At 41.2% G+C, this 18,341-nt stretch overlaps 1 protein-coding gene across 1 annotated transcript in view; it reads left to right on the top strand.

Moving 5' to 3' along the window:
* Nucleotides 1–18,341, top strand: part of LOC149474727 (serine/threonine-protein kinase Nek6) — a 281,492-nt gene that overhangs the window by 104,618 nt on the left and 158,533 nt on the right. The window contains exon 2 of the mRNA XM_089667137.1: nt 700–819. Coding sequence (XP_089523263.1) covers nt 736–819 — 84 coding nt within the window. The 5' untranslated portion in view covers nt 700–735. The remainder of the gene's footprint in view (nt 1–699; nt 820–18,341) is intronic.

Genomic DNA, 18,341 nt, shown 5'->3' with positions numbered 1-18,341 from the left:
TGACGTCCACAGTCTCTGACCATCTCCTGTAACATGTCCACAGACTGGCCATCTCTCATATCATGCCTATAGTTTATCTATACCCTGTGTCTTCTGTCTCTGACACTGAATTCTAGTGCAGTCCTTTGGTGATGTTGAGGACTACACTTGAGGCCCCTCATGTCAAGAACATTGACCACTGCTAATTTAGACAATATTTGCTTGTCCCAGAGTTCAGTTTTAAAGGTCCAAAGAGTACCTGGTCCCACTGAGAAAAAAAAAACCTAAAAAGATTAGGTGTTTGTGCCAATGATGTTAGTCGTTTGTTTTTATTTTTACATAATTTTTAACTACTAGGATTCATTCTGCTCAAACCCATTGTTCCATTCTTGCCTTATGGGTATTTGTCAGTGAAACATTGTAGGTGTGCATTTAATGATCTTTCTTGTGTATGGTGGAGCAGTATCACATGGCGATCTGCATTTTGATGTACCTGAATATCAGGTTTCATAGGTAAAGTCTGTGCCTACACAAGGAAAGCCCTAACTGAGATCCTCATTAGAGGCTGTTATTGAAAACAAGTTCCTATAATATTGTGCAGCAGGTATATTTTACTACGGGAATCACACAAGTAAATTTCCTTTTACTGTTTCATATCTGCAGGATGTATAATTTTATTTGCTGGTGAAAGTGTTTTGACCGGTTGGTCTCATTTTTCAGTTACATCAAACTGCATGTGTGAACTGGAATGTTGCCATGGACAGACCTCATCACCACCTAGAAGACAAGAACAGTCATCTCTGTAAAGTGCAAGGGCAGGAATATCAACATGACAGCCAAGTAAGTTTTGCTGAAATCTCCGTCTTGTAATTGTTTTCAGAAAATTGACACTAACCTTGTTTGATGGTCATTTTAAAAAGATGTTGTAAATGTGTTTGTTGTCTGCCAACACATATGGTATTGTGCTGTAGTTGCATCAGACTCTTTAAAAAGAGTTCTGTTTTTTTATGGTAAAATACTTTAAAATAAATCTGTCACTGCAATTTGTATATAAACAAATTAACAAAGATCTGTCACCATGCACCATGTACATCTTCCAAATAGTTTTTATGTTCCTTGACTTCTTCAGCGCCATGCTTCCCCAGCATCACTAAGCCCCATCCAATGAAATATAACTAAACTCCTTGAGAAAAAAAATTACCTAACACACATAAAGTGTATCAATGAAACTGAAGGATCTACGTCTTCGCTACTGCCACTGGCTGCACAAGTGACAGATGGACATCTTCAAATTGTGATGTGGTCAGCTTGCACTAGACTACACAACTCATGCTCTTATTCTGTCAGTGGGGGGCTCCGAGGTTTGTCCTGCAATGAAAGGTTAGCCGAACATGCAAATGAACTGTGCGTCTGCATGTACGCTTGTAGGAATCAGTGAAAATGTGCATCCTAGGGTGATGAAAAGGGCTAATACTGGTAACATCAACAGGTGCAAAGTAAGCCTGCAATAAAAAAAAGAAAACCTCACAAGATCAAGATAGCCAAAAAACACTCTTTGAGTTGAGTGTGTAAGCACATGTTAAAGTTGGATAATTCTAGGCACATTGAATAGACATGCATTAATGTAGCTCTGTAATCATTAAAGAATATGTAAACCCAACATTTCATATTCCTGATATGCTCCTGCTGAATCATGTACTTGTATGGAAAAGTACTCTGTTCTCTTTGTATTGCTTCCTTTGTGTGGAATCCCTGGTGTTCTTGCCAGTCCCTCTGATTTCCTATTGAAACTGACTACACTAGGCCAGGGAGCACAGTGTGGCAGTGGTCAGTTTTCTGGCTATGCATGGGGAGCTAACCCAATGATCAAGCTTGTCCTGACTGACACTGACACAGACACACACACACACAGACACACACACAGTATGGTTTTTTTTATGTATACACAAATGTGCTTTTCATTTCTATTTTAAACTGAATGGGTTGTTTTACAAGGTGAAGGTTTACATATACTTTAAGGCCTCATGCACATTGGGCAAAAAAACCCTTCTTTTACAGACGTTTATTTTTTCAGTCTGTAACACGCCTGTATGTCAGCCAGTGTCTCCATGTACACATAAGTGTTTACAAGCTAGAAAGACTCATACACCGGCATATGCAGGAGAGCGGTGTTTGGACAGAAAAAAGCTAGACACGTTTAGGCGTGTTTGCGCATTAATGCATTCTGATAGCCAGAATAAAATAATATTCTGGCCAACAGAATACAGTAACACCAAAAGAATGCAAATGTACTGTAAATAAATGCAGGGGTGCAAATCACAGCTTTTGCCGCATTTTTAAAGCCGTGTTTTTTTGTCCTGCCAGGATGTCTGCTCATTTAGTAACTTACCTAGATATGGGTGTAACATGTAACATGTTACTAAAGGTGAACTTATTCTTTAAGTGTTATTTTATATGCAAGCATACAAACAGAGCATCAACCCTCCTGCATTACCAAAAAAGTGATTTATCAAAATACCAAAAAATTCAATATAGTGAATATCTAAATAAATCACTCTTATGGTAATGCACAAGATTGGTGTGCCCTCTTTATTGTTTTTGTCTTGGTACACTGCCTAAGGATCTCCCCAACCTGCAGCAAGGCCTACACATTATCTAAAGTTTTGATAAAGGAACTGCTTTTACAATGATATCGGAAGACTTCCACAATCCATGAGTGACTTTATTATGTATGCAGGGCTGTTGGTGCCCATTGTTTTTTAGTGCTAATGTTTGTGTAGTATAGTATATTATATTATAGTATAGTTCTTGACTTGGTATCAGCCTCGTGTAGTGTACAGCAGCGCTCAGAAAATGGGAAGGAGAAGCAGCATAAGAAGCCAATCAGGTGTGTTGAAATGCAAGGAACATGCGGATAAGAAAAAAGGGCAGACAGAGAGATTAGCTCATCAGTGTGCCCATTCTCCTTTCACTGTCCCCACTGCCAAGTGGGATGGGGAGGAAACCTGTAAATGAAAGTGAAACTGCAGAAAAATCAATCAGGACTGTCCGGTGTGGCAGAGATGTTTCGAGGCTCAGGACTGGATGGGTAGAAATACAAATCAACATGTCAGATAAAACAGCTCATATGCAGTATATGTATCTTTTGTGTATTCATATGTTCGCTTGGAGTTTATTCTTAAAGAATCCAGCAGTAGAGTCTTACCAGTCATTATAGGCTCTGATATTGGATTGTTGGATAGCTGGGACAGACATTAGCACCACTGGAGGATGTGGTAGAGCTTTACAGCAAGCAATGAGATTAAGGCCCTAGGTTTGACCCTACCCTCCCTCTCCTGGCCCAAGTGAAATGTTCATACTGGTACATATATGTATATATATACATATATTTTGGTCTTGCTCATACAGTAAAGGATGCTTGTCATAAATCATAGCTAATTTTAACTCTAAATTCATCACACCTTGCAGCTGAGCCCTAGTCAGGTACTATTGGGTATAACACCTCATCAATGATAATCAATGTATTGCCTTTGTACAAGCAAACTTACAAGAAAAGAAATTGATCACAAACAATTCAATAGTGTTTAGACCCCATGGCTTTAAAAGATAGGGGACCCCCTCACCCCCCCTTCCCCTTTACAATTTCATCCCACTCATTATGTACACTCATTTTTGTACCTTTGCTGTCCCACCCCTCAGGTCACTGCTGTCTCCATTGTATTCTGATATGTTTGGAAGCAACCGGACCAGAAGCCAATTGTTGTAACAATTGTTCATGCAGAAAATAAACAGCATTCTTAGTTTACATACTGTGTGTAATATATGGAGAGATTTACATCAGGTTGAGAAGGACACATGTCCATCAAATTCAACCGGACAAAAATAAATAAAAAAAACGTCATCCTCAGGACCCTAAACCTGCAGTTGATCCAGAGTAAGGCAAAAAACTGTCCATTTTTTTTTCCAAAAGGAAAAAAAATCCTTCTTGATTCCTTATGGCAAACAAATGCTCTTTGGAACAACAATCTGTAGGGTTATTTCTTCTTAATATACTGTATATAGCAAGTTATATTTTGTACATTTAGAAACACAACCAGGCCTTTTTAAAATAGACTACTGAGCAGGCTAGAACTAGCTTCTCTGGAAGCCTATTCTTCATTTTCACAGCTCTTAAGCAGGCCATACATGGATCAAAATTCGAGGGGTTCAGCAGGAAGCTGCCTAATTTCGATCCATATATGGGAAGGGGAAGTCGATTGCCCTGTCTGTTTTTCCCTGCTCAGTCAACACTGCAGGCTATGGCCAGCAGTGCTGATCAGTGTATTCTGACAGCGGAGAAGTCTTCCTGCTATCAGAATACAATAGCTCAGATGGGAGAATTCCCAGTGGCATCACTAGGGTTGGTGTCACCTGGTGAGGTAAAACATGGTGCTACACTCTCCCCCCCCGCGAACCTGACACAAGAATTAGCCAGAGATAGTGGATATGATACAAGAGATGGTCAGAGATTGTGCAGACATGATACAAGAGATGGTCAGAGACTGTGCGGAAATGATACAAGAGATGGTCAGAGACTGCGTTGACATAACACAAGAGATGGTCAGCAACTGTGTGGACATAATACAAGAGATGGTCAGAGACTGTGCGGAAATGATACAAGAGATGGTCAGAGACTGCGTTGACATAACACAAGAGATGGTCAGCAACTGTGTGGACATAATACAAGAGATGGTCAGAGTTCATGGCCAAGGTCGTTTGCACAGTGGCATGGGAGTCTCCAGCAGCCATGGATGGATGGTGCGGGAGTCTGGTCTCAGGGACTTCGTGTGACCATGCTTGCAGTGGTGTGTGGTGCAAGGCAGGGGTCCAGTCTCCGGAACTCCATGTACGTGCTGCTCATAGTGGCATGGTGGTGGAATGGTGTGGGGCGGGATCCGGTCTCCAGGTCGGGACTCAGCAGGTGTTCCCACTGCCATGCTGCTTTACTGCAGTTTGTTTAAACATGGTGCCATAACGTCATTGACTCACTTGCCAAAGTTGTCCAAATTGTTTACGGATGGTTGGCAATCCTGATGTCACCCTCTCTGGTGGGTGTCACCCGGGTGTGGTCCGCAACCCCATAGTGACATTGGGATTACCCCATCCACCTTCAATGTGTGGGTGGAGGCATCAAGTCATTTTTTTTGTTCAGCCCACTAGTTGAATGCAAAAAAAAAATGACAACTGGCTCACCCATGGGCTGCCTTACTTTAAAGGAGTCTTTCTGTATGTGGGGGGTGAAATCTTTTTCCCTACAGATGCAAAGAGCCCCCTATGTCATTTACAGTGATCTGAGACACTTCAGTTCTCGCACCTGTACACTCCTTACGGATCAGATTTTTACATTTCTGCTATGGGCATGTTTGTTCTGCAATAACTTTGTCTTTACTTATGATAACAAATTAACTGCTTTTGTCAAGACAAACAAGACTTTCTTTTGCTGATATCGTCTTGAGGATGGGAATTACTCGCCCTGCACATCGGGGTACCTCTTCTCATGTACATGCTCACTAATTCTAAGTTGGAACTCCGACTTAGAAGTGAGCTATACTGTACACCTTGTGCAGCCATGTAACAACTTGAGGATTCCTACTGTGAAAACGATCTGTCCCATATCACTGCATAGCTTGTCTCCCAGAATGTAGTATTTAGAGGGGGACAACGCGGAGCCGTTGTCCCACTCCAGCAGTCCAGCTTTCTTCTGCCACCTCACTCCCAGTGGCAGAATGGTGTCTCGTCCTGCGCTAGTTAACTCTTACAGCTCTCTGGTACCCGAGGCTAGATCCATAGGTTCTCAGTGCCAAGGATTCAGTCCCTATTGTTTTTGGTGAACTGCCCGCTAGGGAGGGAGTCAGAACGCTGATCCCTTCACTACCAGAGGACCTGTCACCCATGCCCACTCTCTGCTGTTTGGCTGCCATTACATTTCCACTAGTCCATGGTTAGTCATAGCAACTACTCACTTCCCATCAACTCCTCTGCTGAGTTAACCCCTTGTTAAGGCCTTACATTTCTTCCTATTTACCCCCATGTGTACCCACAGGCCCTGCTCTTTTGGATACACCATGTGTCTCCATCCAACCCTTTGAAGAACTTCAGACCAGACATGAAACAGTTAGGCCTTGTTCACATCATGTGCAGAGACAACGGTTTTTCTGCACGCATCCTACAAGGGCACATAGAAAAAATTTTTCTCTATCCGTCATATTCACACCACAACACTAGTATCACATGCAGATTTTTTTTCTGTGTGTGCCAGAATCTGCAATCTGTATGCAGTTTTCTGCATGGAAAATAAAGGACATGACATCGACATTGTGGTGTGAACAGGGGAAAAGAGAAAGTGACGACACAGTGTGTGATGTCTGTCTGTGCATGAAAACTGATGTCAACATGCATAAAACCTCTCATAAATGCTTATAAAAACGGATGTAAACTCATGTCTCTGCAAGTGAAGTCTGTGCATTTTTTCTATCTGATTTTTTGCACATATGGTGTAAACGAAGCATTGATGAACTTTACTGCACATCTTGGTAATACAGTCCAGCAGCATAATGAACATACTGCATACTCTCTAACAGCAGGCTTCCCAGTGCATACCTTCCCAAGGTAAGTGTCCTTAAAGTCTGTAATCTGAGTCCTGGCTCTAGGTGTGCTTCGCAGGGTGCTGTGGGTTACATCTCCTATTCTGTCTCTGGTCTTATACTTCCCATCCAGACCACAGCTAAGCATGCCCCAAGCAGAGCATCCCCCTAGCGTTGCACCAGATTTTGCACTTTCCAGTTTTACTAAATCAACCCAGTCAGTCAGTTCAGTAGTTTAATACAATTCTTAGCTTTGAAAAATTTGGGGGTCACTGAATTTTGCATTATATATTCTGTTGTGTCCAAAAATATTGAATCCCTCCTAATAGTTTCAATATATGAATATCGAATCCAGCCAAAATATATAGCAATCTTAAAAAAAACTGCTTATTTTTTTTAATCCTCCCAAACCAACAAAAGAATGCCGAAGATACAAATAAAGTCCGAAATGTTATGTTGAATCGGTTCAACGTAACGAATATGACGAAACAAAATTCTTGAATGAACAAATGCATCCGAAACAAAGCTAAACGAAAATTTCCCATGTGCACATGTGCAGTGAATTCAACTATCAGAAATTTGTTAATTCAAATTTTTTTCTAATTAGATTCAACAAAAATTTCCATCCTTTTCCTTTTTTTTTTTTTTTTTTAACTGCTTGCTTTGGTCAAAACTGATTGTCAAATTAGCCACTTTAAACCTTAGATATTCAACTGGATAAAACTAGTGAAAATTGGAATTTTGTGGAAAATTCCATGGACATGTTTACCATTATTGTCCTGAGCCCCGAGGATATGTTTAGATTGTCCTCATCCCTCATACTATTTCACTAGACAATGGAGGTCTTTAGCAGTAGGGTAAAGAAGTGACACGGAAAGCAAACCTTGGTTCTACAAATGTTTTCTATGTGATTTCATATTCTGATTCTATGGGCCTTTGTTTAGTGAAGTGCTAGCACTTCTGCTTTTTCTGATGTCATACGAGTTACAATGGTAACATGTTTGTGCCATAAGCAGCTTTGAATCAACTCTGACACTTAATCACAATTCCAGGTTCTGTTATCAATCATCACATCAGGATACTTATTAATTTAGCAATTTGGACGTCATGTATAAGGACACAGTATAAGTACAGTTTAATCACATACAATCGTAGTTCAAAGAAAATCGTTTGTTCAGGCTTTTTTTTTTTTCCTCCAGTCCTGGTGTTCTAAGGTTCACAGAATCCTGTTGATTTTTTTTTCCAACAGAAAAATCTTCTATAATGATTTAATGACTGCTAATAGGCCAAATCAGCAAATGGCAAATATAGTTCCTCTCGGCTATGAAGTGCATTATAATGCTTGTAATCCTGCAGTTAAGGGATATTAGATGGTAATAGAGACCAGCTGTTCCAGTATATTACTCATAGAAAACATTCAGCTCTAGTTGATATGCTTATATTTCAGAGGACCACTCACAAATGGCTCAAACCTTGGTATTGAAATCGTAGGGATTGGGTGTCTTTATTTGCATTCTATGCCTAGCTTCCTTTTTTTAGCATTTGTGTGCCTAAACACCGTTCAAGGGAAGGGGATATGATTGGCAGGACAGATGGTGCAGTGATTTGGGTCTGTTGGTGGTTCTTTGTTCTTTTGGTTACTTAAAGTATACAGTATGTAAACCCCAATGACCAAACTTACCTCTTTTGCTGTTTTTTTCCTGTTAAAAGAGATTTTTTTTCTTTTTTTTTTCAATTATATGTACTTAGGTGGATGCAGCATCGATCCAGTGCTGCATCTGTCTCCTGCTGGCTCTAAGGGTGAAAAATGAGTGAGCAGACACCACTGATCACTTTGTTCTCCCTGCCGTTCTGGGCTCTTAATAATTGAAAAATAAATAAATAAATATATATATATATATATATATATATATATATATATATATATGATCAAAATGTTGATCCCGACATTCAGTTAGCATTGTTCGCTCTTCTGTTCTGTGGACTGGAGAATACCTCCCCCTATGCTATAGAGAAGAGGGGGTTGGTCTGCCATCCTAACACACACTGTTTCTCTAAAGACCCAAACACACACTGTTCCTCTATAGATATAGTATGGTGACTGAGCGTTGTCACCTTAGGACAGGAAGGGTGTTCCTGGTAGGTGAAAGTCAAGGAAAATGGCTGAAAAAATAAAACTAGTGCAGCAACCACATTTAAGGCCTGGTAAGATGCAATATATCACATTTTGTTTTATTCCTAAAGGATAAGCTTACCTTAAAAAAAAACTAATAATAATAAATGCACATCTTTTTGCAGGTAAAAAAAAAAGTGCATTTATTATTTTTTTTCTAGGAGCCTAGACAGCATTGCAGGCTTGTCAGTGTATCTGTGTGCTTGTACATTGTACGAGCAAGCAGATATACTGACAAGAAGAGAGAATGAACTACCAGAGTGCTCAACAGCAACGTGGCAGTTCATTGAGAACTACAAGTCAACAGCTGCAAAAGCTGTCGGGACTTGTAGTTTTACAGTCACAGAACTCTGAAAATGAATGATGCGGCCGAAAAGGGCGGAGCCATGAATGGCTGGAGTTTTTTCTTTTAAATAGTGACAGCACGAGCTGTCAATTAATGCCACGGAGTGGGCAGTGGTTCCAGCAGTGGGAACATGTCACATGTTCCACCAAAAAAAACAAGTGGAACATGTGACATGTTCCCAAAAGTGAATTTATCCTTTAAGTTTAGATACACTTTAAAGTGCATTTCCAAGTTTGCAGCCATATTAGAAGGACACCTACACTTTTTTTTTTTGTTGCATTCTTTTAACATAGCATAATTTTAAGTGTGTGTTCTTATACCTACTTAGTTCTCCCATTCTATGTAAGGTTAGGAGGAGGCTGGGGTGTTATGTTTTCCATAATTAACCCTGTCTGTACTGTCCTGGCAAATGTTCATTATCAGTTCTTATCTACAGTAAATATGTATAGTCTGTCCTATTAAAGGGGTAAAGATCTGAAGGCTTGGGCTCTGCATTTTTGTGCTAATGCACTTTTAACCCACTCTGTCAGTGCCGATTGCTATTAACACCTATGGCAAAAATACTTTTTAGTCCATTACCATTCATACACAGCAGGGTCCTGAGCCCCATCTTATATTGTTTTCTTTATTCAGCTATGATTGTTTTGGGGGGGGGGGGGGAGAGAGAAAGACTGACTTAGCAGATGCCCTAGAGAATACAGTGATGGGTGTTGCAATTTTTTATGTCACAAATATGTTTTTAATGCAAAATAGCACAATATATACTCCAATTTTTGATGATGTTATACTGAGTAAATAGATACCTAACATATGATGCTTAAAAATTGCACACGCTCAAACTACAGTACCTAAAAATCTCCATAGCCGAAGCTTTGAACATTTTTACAAGTTACCAGTTTAAAGTTACAGTGGAGATCTAGTGCTAGAAATATTCCTCTCACTATAATGTTCATGATGATACCTCATAAGGGTTGTGCGAACACCTTTTACATATATGGGCATGACCTACTTATGCGTACGCTTCTGCACGCGAGCGTGGGGGGGACACGCTTTTAAATGTTTTCCATTATTTAATAAATTTTTTTATTTTTACAGTTTCCCTTTAATTTTTTTTATTCCTATCACAAAAAAATGTAAACAACCCTAGTGAAAAAAGGTATGACAGGTACTCTTTATGGAGATATCTGGGATTAATAAGACTCCAGATATCTCCTCTACCCTGGAAAGCTTGAGATCAAATAAAAAAGAAACATTGATCTCTGCTTTCTAGAGAAAACAAATGGCAGTGACATTTGGACATCACTTCCGGCCTCCCAGGATCATAGAGATGGCTGGGAACCATCCAGTCCACGGTCAGCTCTATGGCATCCTGGTGGCACCTCCAGGTCAGATACTGGGCCCCCCCCAATTGCACGGGAAAGCCTGTAGAGGATGGCGGGGGGAGGGGGTGTGTCTCCTCCTGCTGCCTGTTAAAGCAATCCAGCAGCTAATCAGCCATTAAGATGGCTTTTACAAAAGAGGGTATCGCTGGCTGAAAAAAAAGATACCAATATGATGCCTGTAGCTGTAGTTGTCCACCTGTCCGGAAGTGGTTAAAGCAGGGTTTCTCAACTAGGGCTCTATGGAACCCTAGAATTCCTCCAGAGATTGCAATGGGTTCCTTGAGCAATAAGCAATTTCTGCCTCTCAGATACAGTACGTTCTCACTGACACCATTGATCTTTTTAGCTATCTGTAAGAGGGGAATTCTTCCCAATGACCACAAGTGTAATGAGTAGAGATGAGCGAATCGAACCAGGCGAAGTGGAATTCGATTCGAATTTCAGGAAAAATTCGATTCGCGTTGAATCCGAATATTAGCCTACTTCGGGTGCGCGAATCGGATTTTTCCCGATCAGCCGGCAAAAGTGTCCCTGCAGAGAGCTCCGCTATTTCTGACAGTTCTCTGACAGTTCCTTCACATGTACAGCGGTTGAAACATTGTATCTATTTGTTTCCATTTAGGATACAGATGTTTTTATTCGGAAACAGATACAATGTTTCAACCGCTGTAAATGTGAAAGTCAGAGAACTGTCAGAAATAGAGGAACTCTGCAGATACACTTTTTGCCGGTTTGGAATTATTCTTATTTTCATCCTACTTCTTCTTCTTCTTCATCCTCATCCTCAGAAGAAGAGGATGAGGATGAGGATGAAGAAGAAGAAGAAGAAGAAGAAGAAGAAGTAGGATGAAAATAAGAAGAATTCCAAGCCGGCAAAAAGTGTATCTGCAGAGCTCCTCTAAGTGTATCTGCAGAATAGAGGAGCTCTGCAGATACACTTTTTGCCGGCTTGGAATTCTTCTTATTTTCATCCTACTTCTTCTTCTTCTTCCTCTTCATCCTCATCCTCTTCTTCTTCTTCTGAGGATGAGGATGAAGAAGAAGAAGAAGAAGTAGGATGAAAATAAGAAGAATTCCAAGCCGGCAAAAAGTGTATCTGCAGAGCTCCTCTATTCTGCAGATACACTTAGAGGAGCTCTGCAGATACACTTTTTGCCGGCTTGGAATTCTTCTTATTTTCATCCTACTTCTTCTTCTTCTTCCTCTTCATCCTCATCCTCTTCTTCTTCTTCTGAGGATGAGGATGAAGAAGAAGAAGAAGAAGTAGGATGAAAATAAGAAGAATTCCAAGCCGGCAAAAAGTGTATCTGCAGAGCTCCTCTAAGTGTATCTGCAGAATAGAGGAGCTCTGCAGATACACTTTTTGCCGGCTTGGAATTCTTCTTATTTTCATCCTACTTCTTCTTCTTCTTCTTCTTCTTCTTCCTCTTCATCCTCATCCTCTTCTTCTGAGGATGAAGAAGAAGAAGAAGAAGTAGGATGAAAATAAGAAGAATTCCAAGCCGGCAAAAAGTGTATCTGCAGAGCTCCTCTATTCTGCAGATACACTTAGAGGAGCTCTGCAGATACACTTTTTGCCGGCTTGGAATTCTTCTTATTTTCATCCTACTTCTTCTTCTTCTTCTTCATCCTCATCCTCAGAAGAAGAAGAAGAGGATGAGGATGAAGAAGAAGAAGAAGTAGGATGAAAATAAGAAGAATTCCAAGCCGGCAAAAAGTGTATCTGCAGAGCTCCGCTAAGTGTATCTGCAGAGCTCCGCTATTTCTGACAGTTCTGTGACATTCCCTCCATACAGCGGTTGAAACATTGTATCTATTTGTTTCCATTCATGGAAACAAATAGATACAATGTTTCAACCGCTGTATGGAGGGAATGTCACAGAACTGTCAGAAATAGCCTATTTCTGACAGTTCTGTGACATTCACTCCATACAGCGGTTTCAACCGCTGTATGGAGGGAATGTCACAGATACACTTAGCGGAGCTCTGCACTGTATGGAGGGAATGTCACAGATACACTTAGCGGAGCTCTGCAGATAGATACAGCGGTTGAAACATAGGCTATGTTTCAACCGCTGTATGGAGTGAATGTCAGAGAACTGTCAGAAATAGCCTATTTCTGACAGTTCTGTGACATTCACTCCATACAGCGGTTGAAACATAGCCTATGTTTCAACCGCTGTATCTATCTGCAGAGCTCCGCTAAGTGTATCTGCAGAGCCCGCTATTTCTGACAGTTCTGTGACATTCCCTCCATACAGCGGTTGAAACATTGTTCAACCGCTTCAATGTTTCAACCGCTGTATGGAGGGAATGTCACAGAACTGTCAGAAATAGGCTATTTCTGACAGTTCTGTGACATTCCCTCCATACAGCGGTTGAAACTCCTTCTTCTCATCCTTCTCCTTCTCCTTCTTCTCATCCTTCTCCATCTTCTCATCCTTCTCCTTCTTCTCATCCTTCTCCTTCTCCTTCTTCTCATCCTTCTCCTTCTTCTCATCCTTCTTCTCATCCTTCTCCTTCTTCTCATCCTTCTTCTCATCCTTCTCCTTCTTCTCATCCTTCTCCTTCTTCTCATCCTTCTCCTTCTTCTCATCCTTCTTCTTCTCATCCTTCTCCTTCTTCTCATCCTTCTTCTCATCCTTCTCCTTCTTCTCATCCTTCTTCTCATCCTTCTTCTCATCCTTCTCCTTCTTCTCATCCTTCTCCTTCTCCTTCTTCTCATCCTTCTCCTTCTCCTTCTTCTCATCCTTCTCCTTCTCCTTCTTCTCATCCTTCTCCTTCTTCTCATCCTTCTCCTTCTCCTTCTTCTCATCCTTCTTCTTCTCCTTCTTCTCATCCTTCTCCTTCTCCATCTTCTCATCCTTCTCCTTCTCCTTCTTCTCATCCTTCTCCTTCTTCTCATCCTTCTCATCCTTCTCCTTCTCCTTCTTCTCATCCTTCTCCTTCTCCTTCTTCTCATCCTTCTCCTTCTCCTTCTTCTCATCCTTCTCCTTCTCCTTCTCCTTCCTCATCTCCAAGGGCATTTAAATTAAAGGTACAGTGTTCTGCACTAATTTAAAGGCTCTCTGAAGCCTAGAAACCCTTTTAATAAGTTAAATTCGTAGCGAATTAATTCGCATCGAATCGAATTTCTTCCTCAAATTCGGTGAATCAGCCGAATCGAATTTTTGAATAATTCGCTCATCTCTAGTAATGAGCATTCTTTCCATTGACCAACACACTAATGTATCATGAGTTATAGTATTTTTTTAGCAGGGGTTCCCTGAGACCTTAAAGTTATTTCAAGGGTTCCTCTGTGTTGAAAATGTTGAGAAAGACTGCTTTAAAGGACATGGGCAGGGATTACTTTAATGTGCAGGGATTAATTTATCCTCAAAACTCTTTTTCCTCTCGAGCATTTTTTTTTTACATTGTTCCTGTAGCATAAATCAGCTTTTGCTTACTTCTCATGAGATCAACTCCAAGCTTGTAAAACTCTGGCAGTGGCATCTGCTGGGAGCTCAGTTCCATTTGGCATAGACACCCCCCCAGAACTATATCTCCCCAGAGTTCCTTACCAACACACAGTGCATGAGCAGGCTCTTGGACGTTAAGGCAGCAACACTGTTTTGCTGGGAAAGAAATTGAGGTATGCATGTTAAAAGGGACAGAGTCTAGGATAGGTGGAGTTCTGTAGTCCATCAGGAAGGGTTGACAACATTGCTTTGGATTTAGGCACAGCAGAGACATTGTGGTTGAAATACTAAAACTGGAGAGTGCAAAATCTGGTGCAGCTGTGCATGGTAGCCAATCAGATTGTTCAATTAAGCTTTAACAAAAACAAAAAAATGGAAGCTAATTGGTTCCTATTCAGAGCTGCACCTGAATTGCACTCTAAAGGTTTGGTAAATTAGCCCCATTGTGTTGTCAGCAGAAACAGAAGGCTATGGACACACTGAATTTCTGGACAATCTACGGATCATTTTATTTATTTATTGGTTTATTATAGGTATTTATATAGCACCAAAAACTTAGGCAGTGCTTTACATGTTGTACATTCACATCGGTCCCTGCCCAGGGGCGGACTGACCATTTGGAAACTCGGGTACTGCCCGAGGGCCCGGGGTAAGTAAGGGGCCCCATGAGATGCCCCTGGTGCCTTTTTCATAGGCTTTTTTGAGTTTGTGCAAGGACACAGGGGCCCCATGATCCCATATTGCCCAGGGGCCCCATGAGTTGTCAGTCCGCCCGTCCCTCCCCCAAGGAGTTTACAATCTACAGTCCCCATCTCACATGCATAAACACACGCACACACTAGGGCCAATGTGGAAAGAAGTCAATTAACTCATTAGCATGCTTTTGGAGTATGGAAGGAAAGCAGTGTACCTGGAGCAATCCCACACAAGCATTGTGAACATGCAAACTCCATGCAGATAGTGTCCTGACCAGGGTTTGAACCAGAAGCCCTAGTATTGCAAGACATAAAACAAAACATAGGGGCATACATATTGCAGAGATGTAATGATTTTTTTTTTTTATTTTGCCCTGACATACATTTTCACATCACCTGTACAGCTGTCTCTTGTCATCAAATTTTGATTTATCACAGGGAAAATTTTGTAGTTGTACATAAAAAAAAATCTCCCTCCTGATAATCCCATAGTATATCTCCAAAACTACATATTTAACTATAAGTATTATTTATTTTTTTAGATCAGCTTGTATTTTATATTCACTAGCCCATACAAAATGTGAGCTATAGTTCTAATGTAGTGTTTCTTGATAATTTACATGGAAAGTCTTGTAATTTATGTTCACTGGCTCTTTAAAATGTGAACTTTGGTATTTCCTATATGGTGTTCCTTAGTAAGCCTTATAGAAGTAGTCGGATATTAGGCATCTTTGATCTCATTTGTATTTTACAAATCCTCTGCCAATCCTTGTTTGTGAGGGCCATAATCTCAGAAATGTTGATATATTCAGCGTTAGACTCACATTTCTGACTTACTCCAGTTGTCGATTGATTTCTTGGACTGTTTTTAGCATTCTTGATATGTTGCAGTTACAGGTCTTGGCAAAGGTTGCAGTGAGGGGGTCTGTTTTCTTGTATATAGCACTATAAACTTATTTTAGAATTTTATTACACAGTAATATATATTGCTACAGTGTTCCAGAAATACCTGTACTGTCTGTTGATATTTTTATTGATGATGATGATTGCTCTTTGCTGACATACACATTCATTTTGTATAATGAGAAAAAAGAGAGAGAAAGATGTGCACAGATACCCAGCAGATCATGTCAAGGTCATTACAGTTTTCCATCACATATATATGACTTTGTCAGCTGAATTGTTTTAATGAGATTTCAGCCGATTAATTGGGTGAGTGCCCCTATTTTGTATGCACTGCTGGAGATATTGTACAGTAAATACCTACCTACTTCGTAAGAATACTTACTGCGTTGTTTAGTTTAGTCCTCAATTGTTACTTAAAACTTGTCTTGAACAAAGTTGAAGGAATGTTACATTGATTTATAAAACCAGTTAGGCTTATTATTTTTCATAGCTTTTATGGTAATTGTAGTCTTTACTGTATAATTCGTTTTTATTACTGTATGTTATGATATACCTTGTAGCAGTATATTATATTTTGTTGCTTTTGCATATTGTTTGCTATACAGCTGTATATTGTCATGTCATTTGAAAAATTGTAATGTGTTTGTATTATCTGTGATACTAATGCTGGCTATAGATGATGCAGTTTTTTTTTATCAGCCTGTCTGCTGTTAAAAAAAAATAATAATAATGGATTCCCCCTGTAGTAATCGTGCGCACAGATATGGACGCGGACAACCATGTTGCTAAAGATCCTCCATCTTGTGTCATTCTCACTCCAAATCAGTCCCCACCCTCCCTTTTTGTTGTATGGCATGTGGTCTGTGCGTGTGCTGAGTTCAGGAGTGCATCGGGCACAGCTGGATACCATTCATGGTTGTAAACCCAATTAGCTGGTGCCATAGTGTCTGGCAGACTCTTGCCCTGAGCTGATCGTAAAGCTATAAACCCGTCAGTCACTGGACTTGAAAGCATTCCGGAATAGCAGTAAAACCTACATCCCATTTGAAATCATTTTTTCATACAATTTCATAACTTTCAACAGGAAATATGTACAATGAAACAAAGCATATATTCAGATAGGTCAGATTGCGAGTCACCTGATACCTTACATCCCTAGATTACGTCTACCCGAGAGCAGAAAGCGATATCTCCTTAACCGTCCCAAGCAGATATGTCATATCTGGATGTTCAGAATATCATTCTGCATATTATCCTACCAGTGGATAGGATGCTACATGTACCTACCTTTTGACCATGGTATGAATCGTGAGGGATTTTGGTCCTAGCCTGGGTCTCCGCCTAAACCCCCCTCCCCAAATGAGGCGATTGGCCCTTGGCTTCAGTAGACACCCCCTGCTGGAGAACTAGAAAATAGGCTGTCAGGCCTGGAGAAGTAAGATGAAGAGATTCTCCCTTGTAACATCAGGAACCAACTTTGGGAGAAAAGGCACCCTTTTCTTCAGACACTTGAACGCTGCTTAAACCAGGACTTCTGCAAGTATTCTACCTTCTAAACTTATTTCTGTTATCTCTCTGCTGTGTTATTGCTCTCTGTATTTTTATATATATATATATATATATATATATATATATATATACACTATATAAAACTACACTCCCTCGGCCTCAGAGATTCTGCTCTCTCCTGGCTCTCATCCTACCTGTCACAACGCTCTTTCAGTGTTACCTATAATGCCACCACCTACCTCTCACTCCCCCTCTCTTTTGGGGTCCCTCAAGGCTCTGTCCTCGGGCCCCTTCTCTTCTCCATCTACACCTCCTCCCTTGGCCAACTCATACACTCTCACTGCTTCAACTACCACCTCTATGCCGACGACACACAAATCTATCTCTCAACCCCCCACCTCACCCCCACACACCTGTTGAGCGACATATCAGACTGGATGTCGCTCCACTTCCTTAAACTGAACCTCTCCAAAACCGAGTTTCTTGTCTTTCCTCCAGCCCGGACACCACCCCCCTTTGACTTCTCCATCATGTCCAACAACACCACCATCAAACCCGCCCCGCAGGCCAGAGTACTTGGTGTCATTTTGGACTCCAACCTATCCTTCCAGCCCCAAGTCCACTCTTTAACAAACTCGTGCAGACTCCACCTCCGCAACATCGCCAAAATCCGCACGTTCCTAACCCCAGAAACCACTAAACAGCTCATCCACTCCCTCATCATATCACGACTCGACTACTGCAACTCCCTCCTCACTGGCCTGCCTCGCCGCTGGCTATCCCCGCTTCAGTCCATCCTGAATACGGCTGCCAGACTCATTCACCTTTCCAACCGCTCCGTTTCCGCCACCCCCCTCTGCCAATCCCTCCACTGGCTTCTGATTGCGCAACGGATCAAATTCAAAATCCTAACGCTGACGTACAAAGCTGTCCACCATACTGCCCCGAACTACATCACTGACCTAATATCCAAGTACCGCCCAGCACGCACACTCCGCTCCTCACAAGACCTCCTTCTCTCTAGTTCCCTGGTCTCCTCCTCCCATGCCCGCCTCCAGGACTTTTCCAGGGTGTCACCCATCCTCTGGAACTCCCTGCCCCAACCCATCAGATTATCACCTACTCTCCTCTCCTTTAGGCGCACCCTGAAAACCCATCTCTTCAGGGAAGCCTACCTGCTAACTTGCCGACCTCCTCCACTCTTCCTACCACTCCATCCCCCACAGCTATCTCCTCCTGTGCCACCATCCCCTCCCTCCTAGATTGTAAG

This window comes from Staurois parvus, unplaced genomic scaffold (genome assembly GCF_062004578.1).
Source record: "Staurois parvus isolate SC_StPar_1 unplaced genomic scaffold, SC_StPar_1.0 ptg000002l, whole genome shotgun sequence".
Lineage (NCBI taxonomy): Eukaryota > Metazoa > Chordata > Amphibia > Anura > Ranidae > Staurois > Staurois parvus.
The sequence above is the reverse complement of the archived record's forward strand: the minus strand, read 5'-3'. Positions and strand labels throughout refer to the sequence as shown.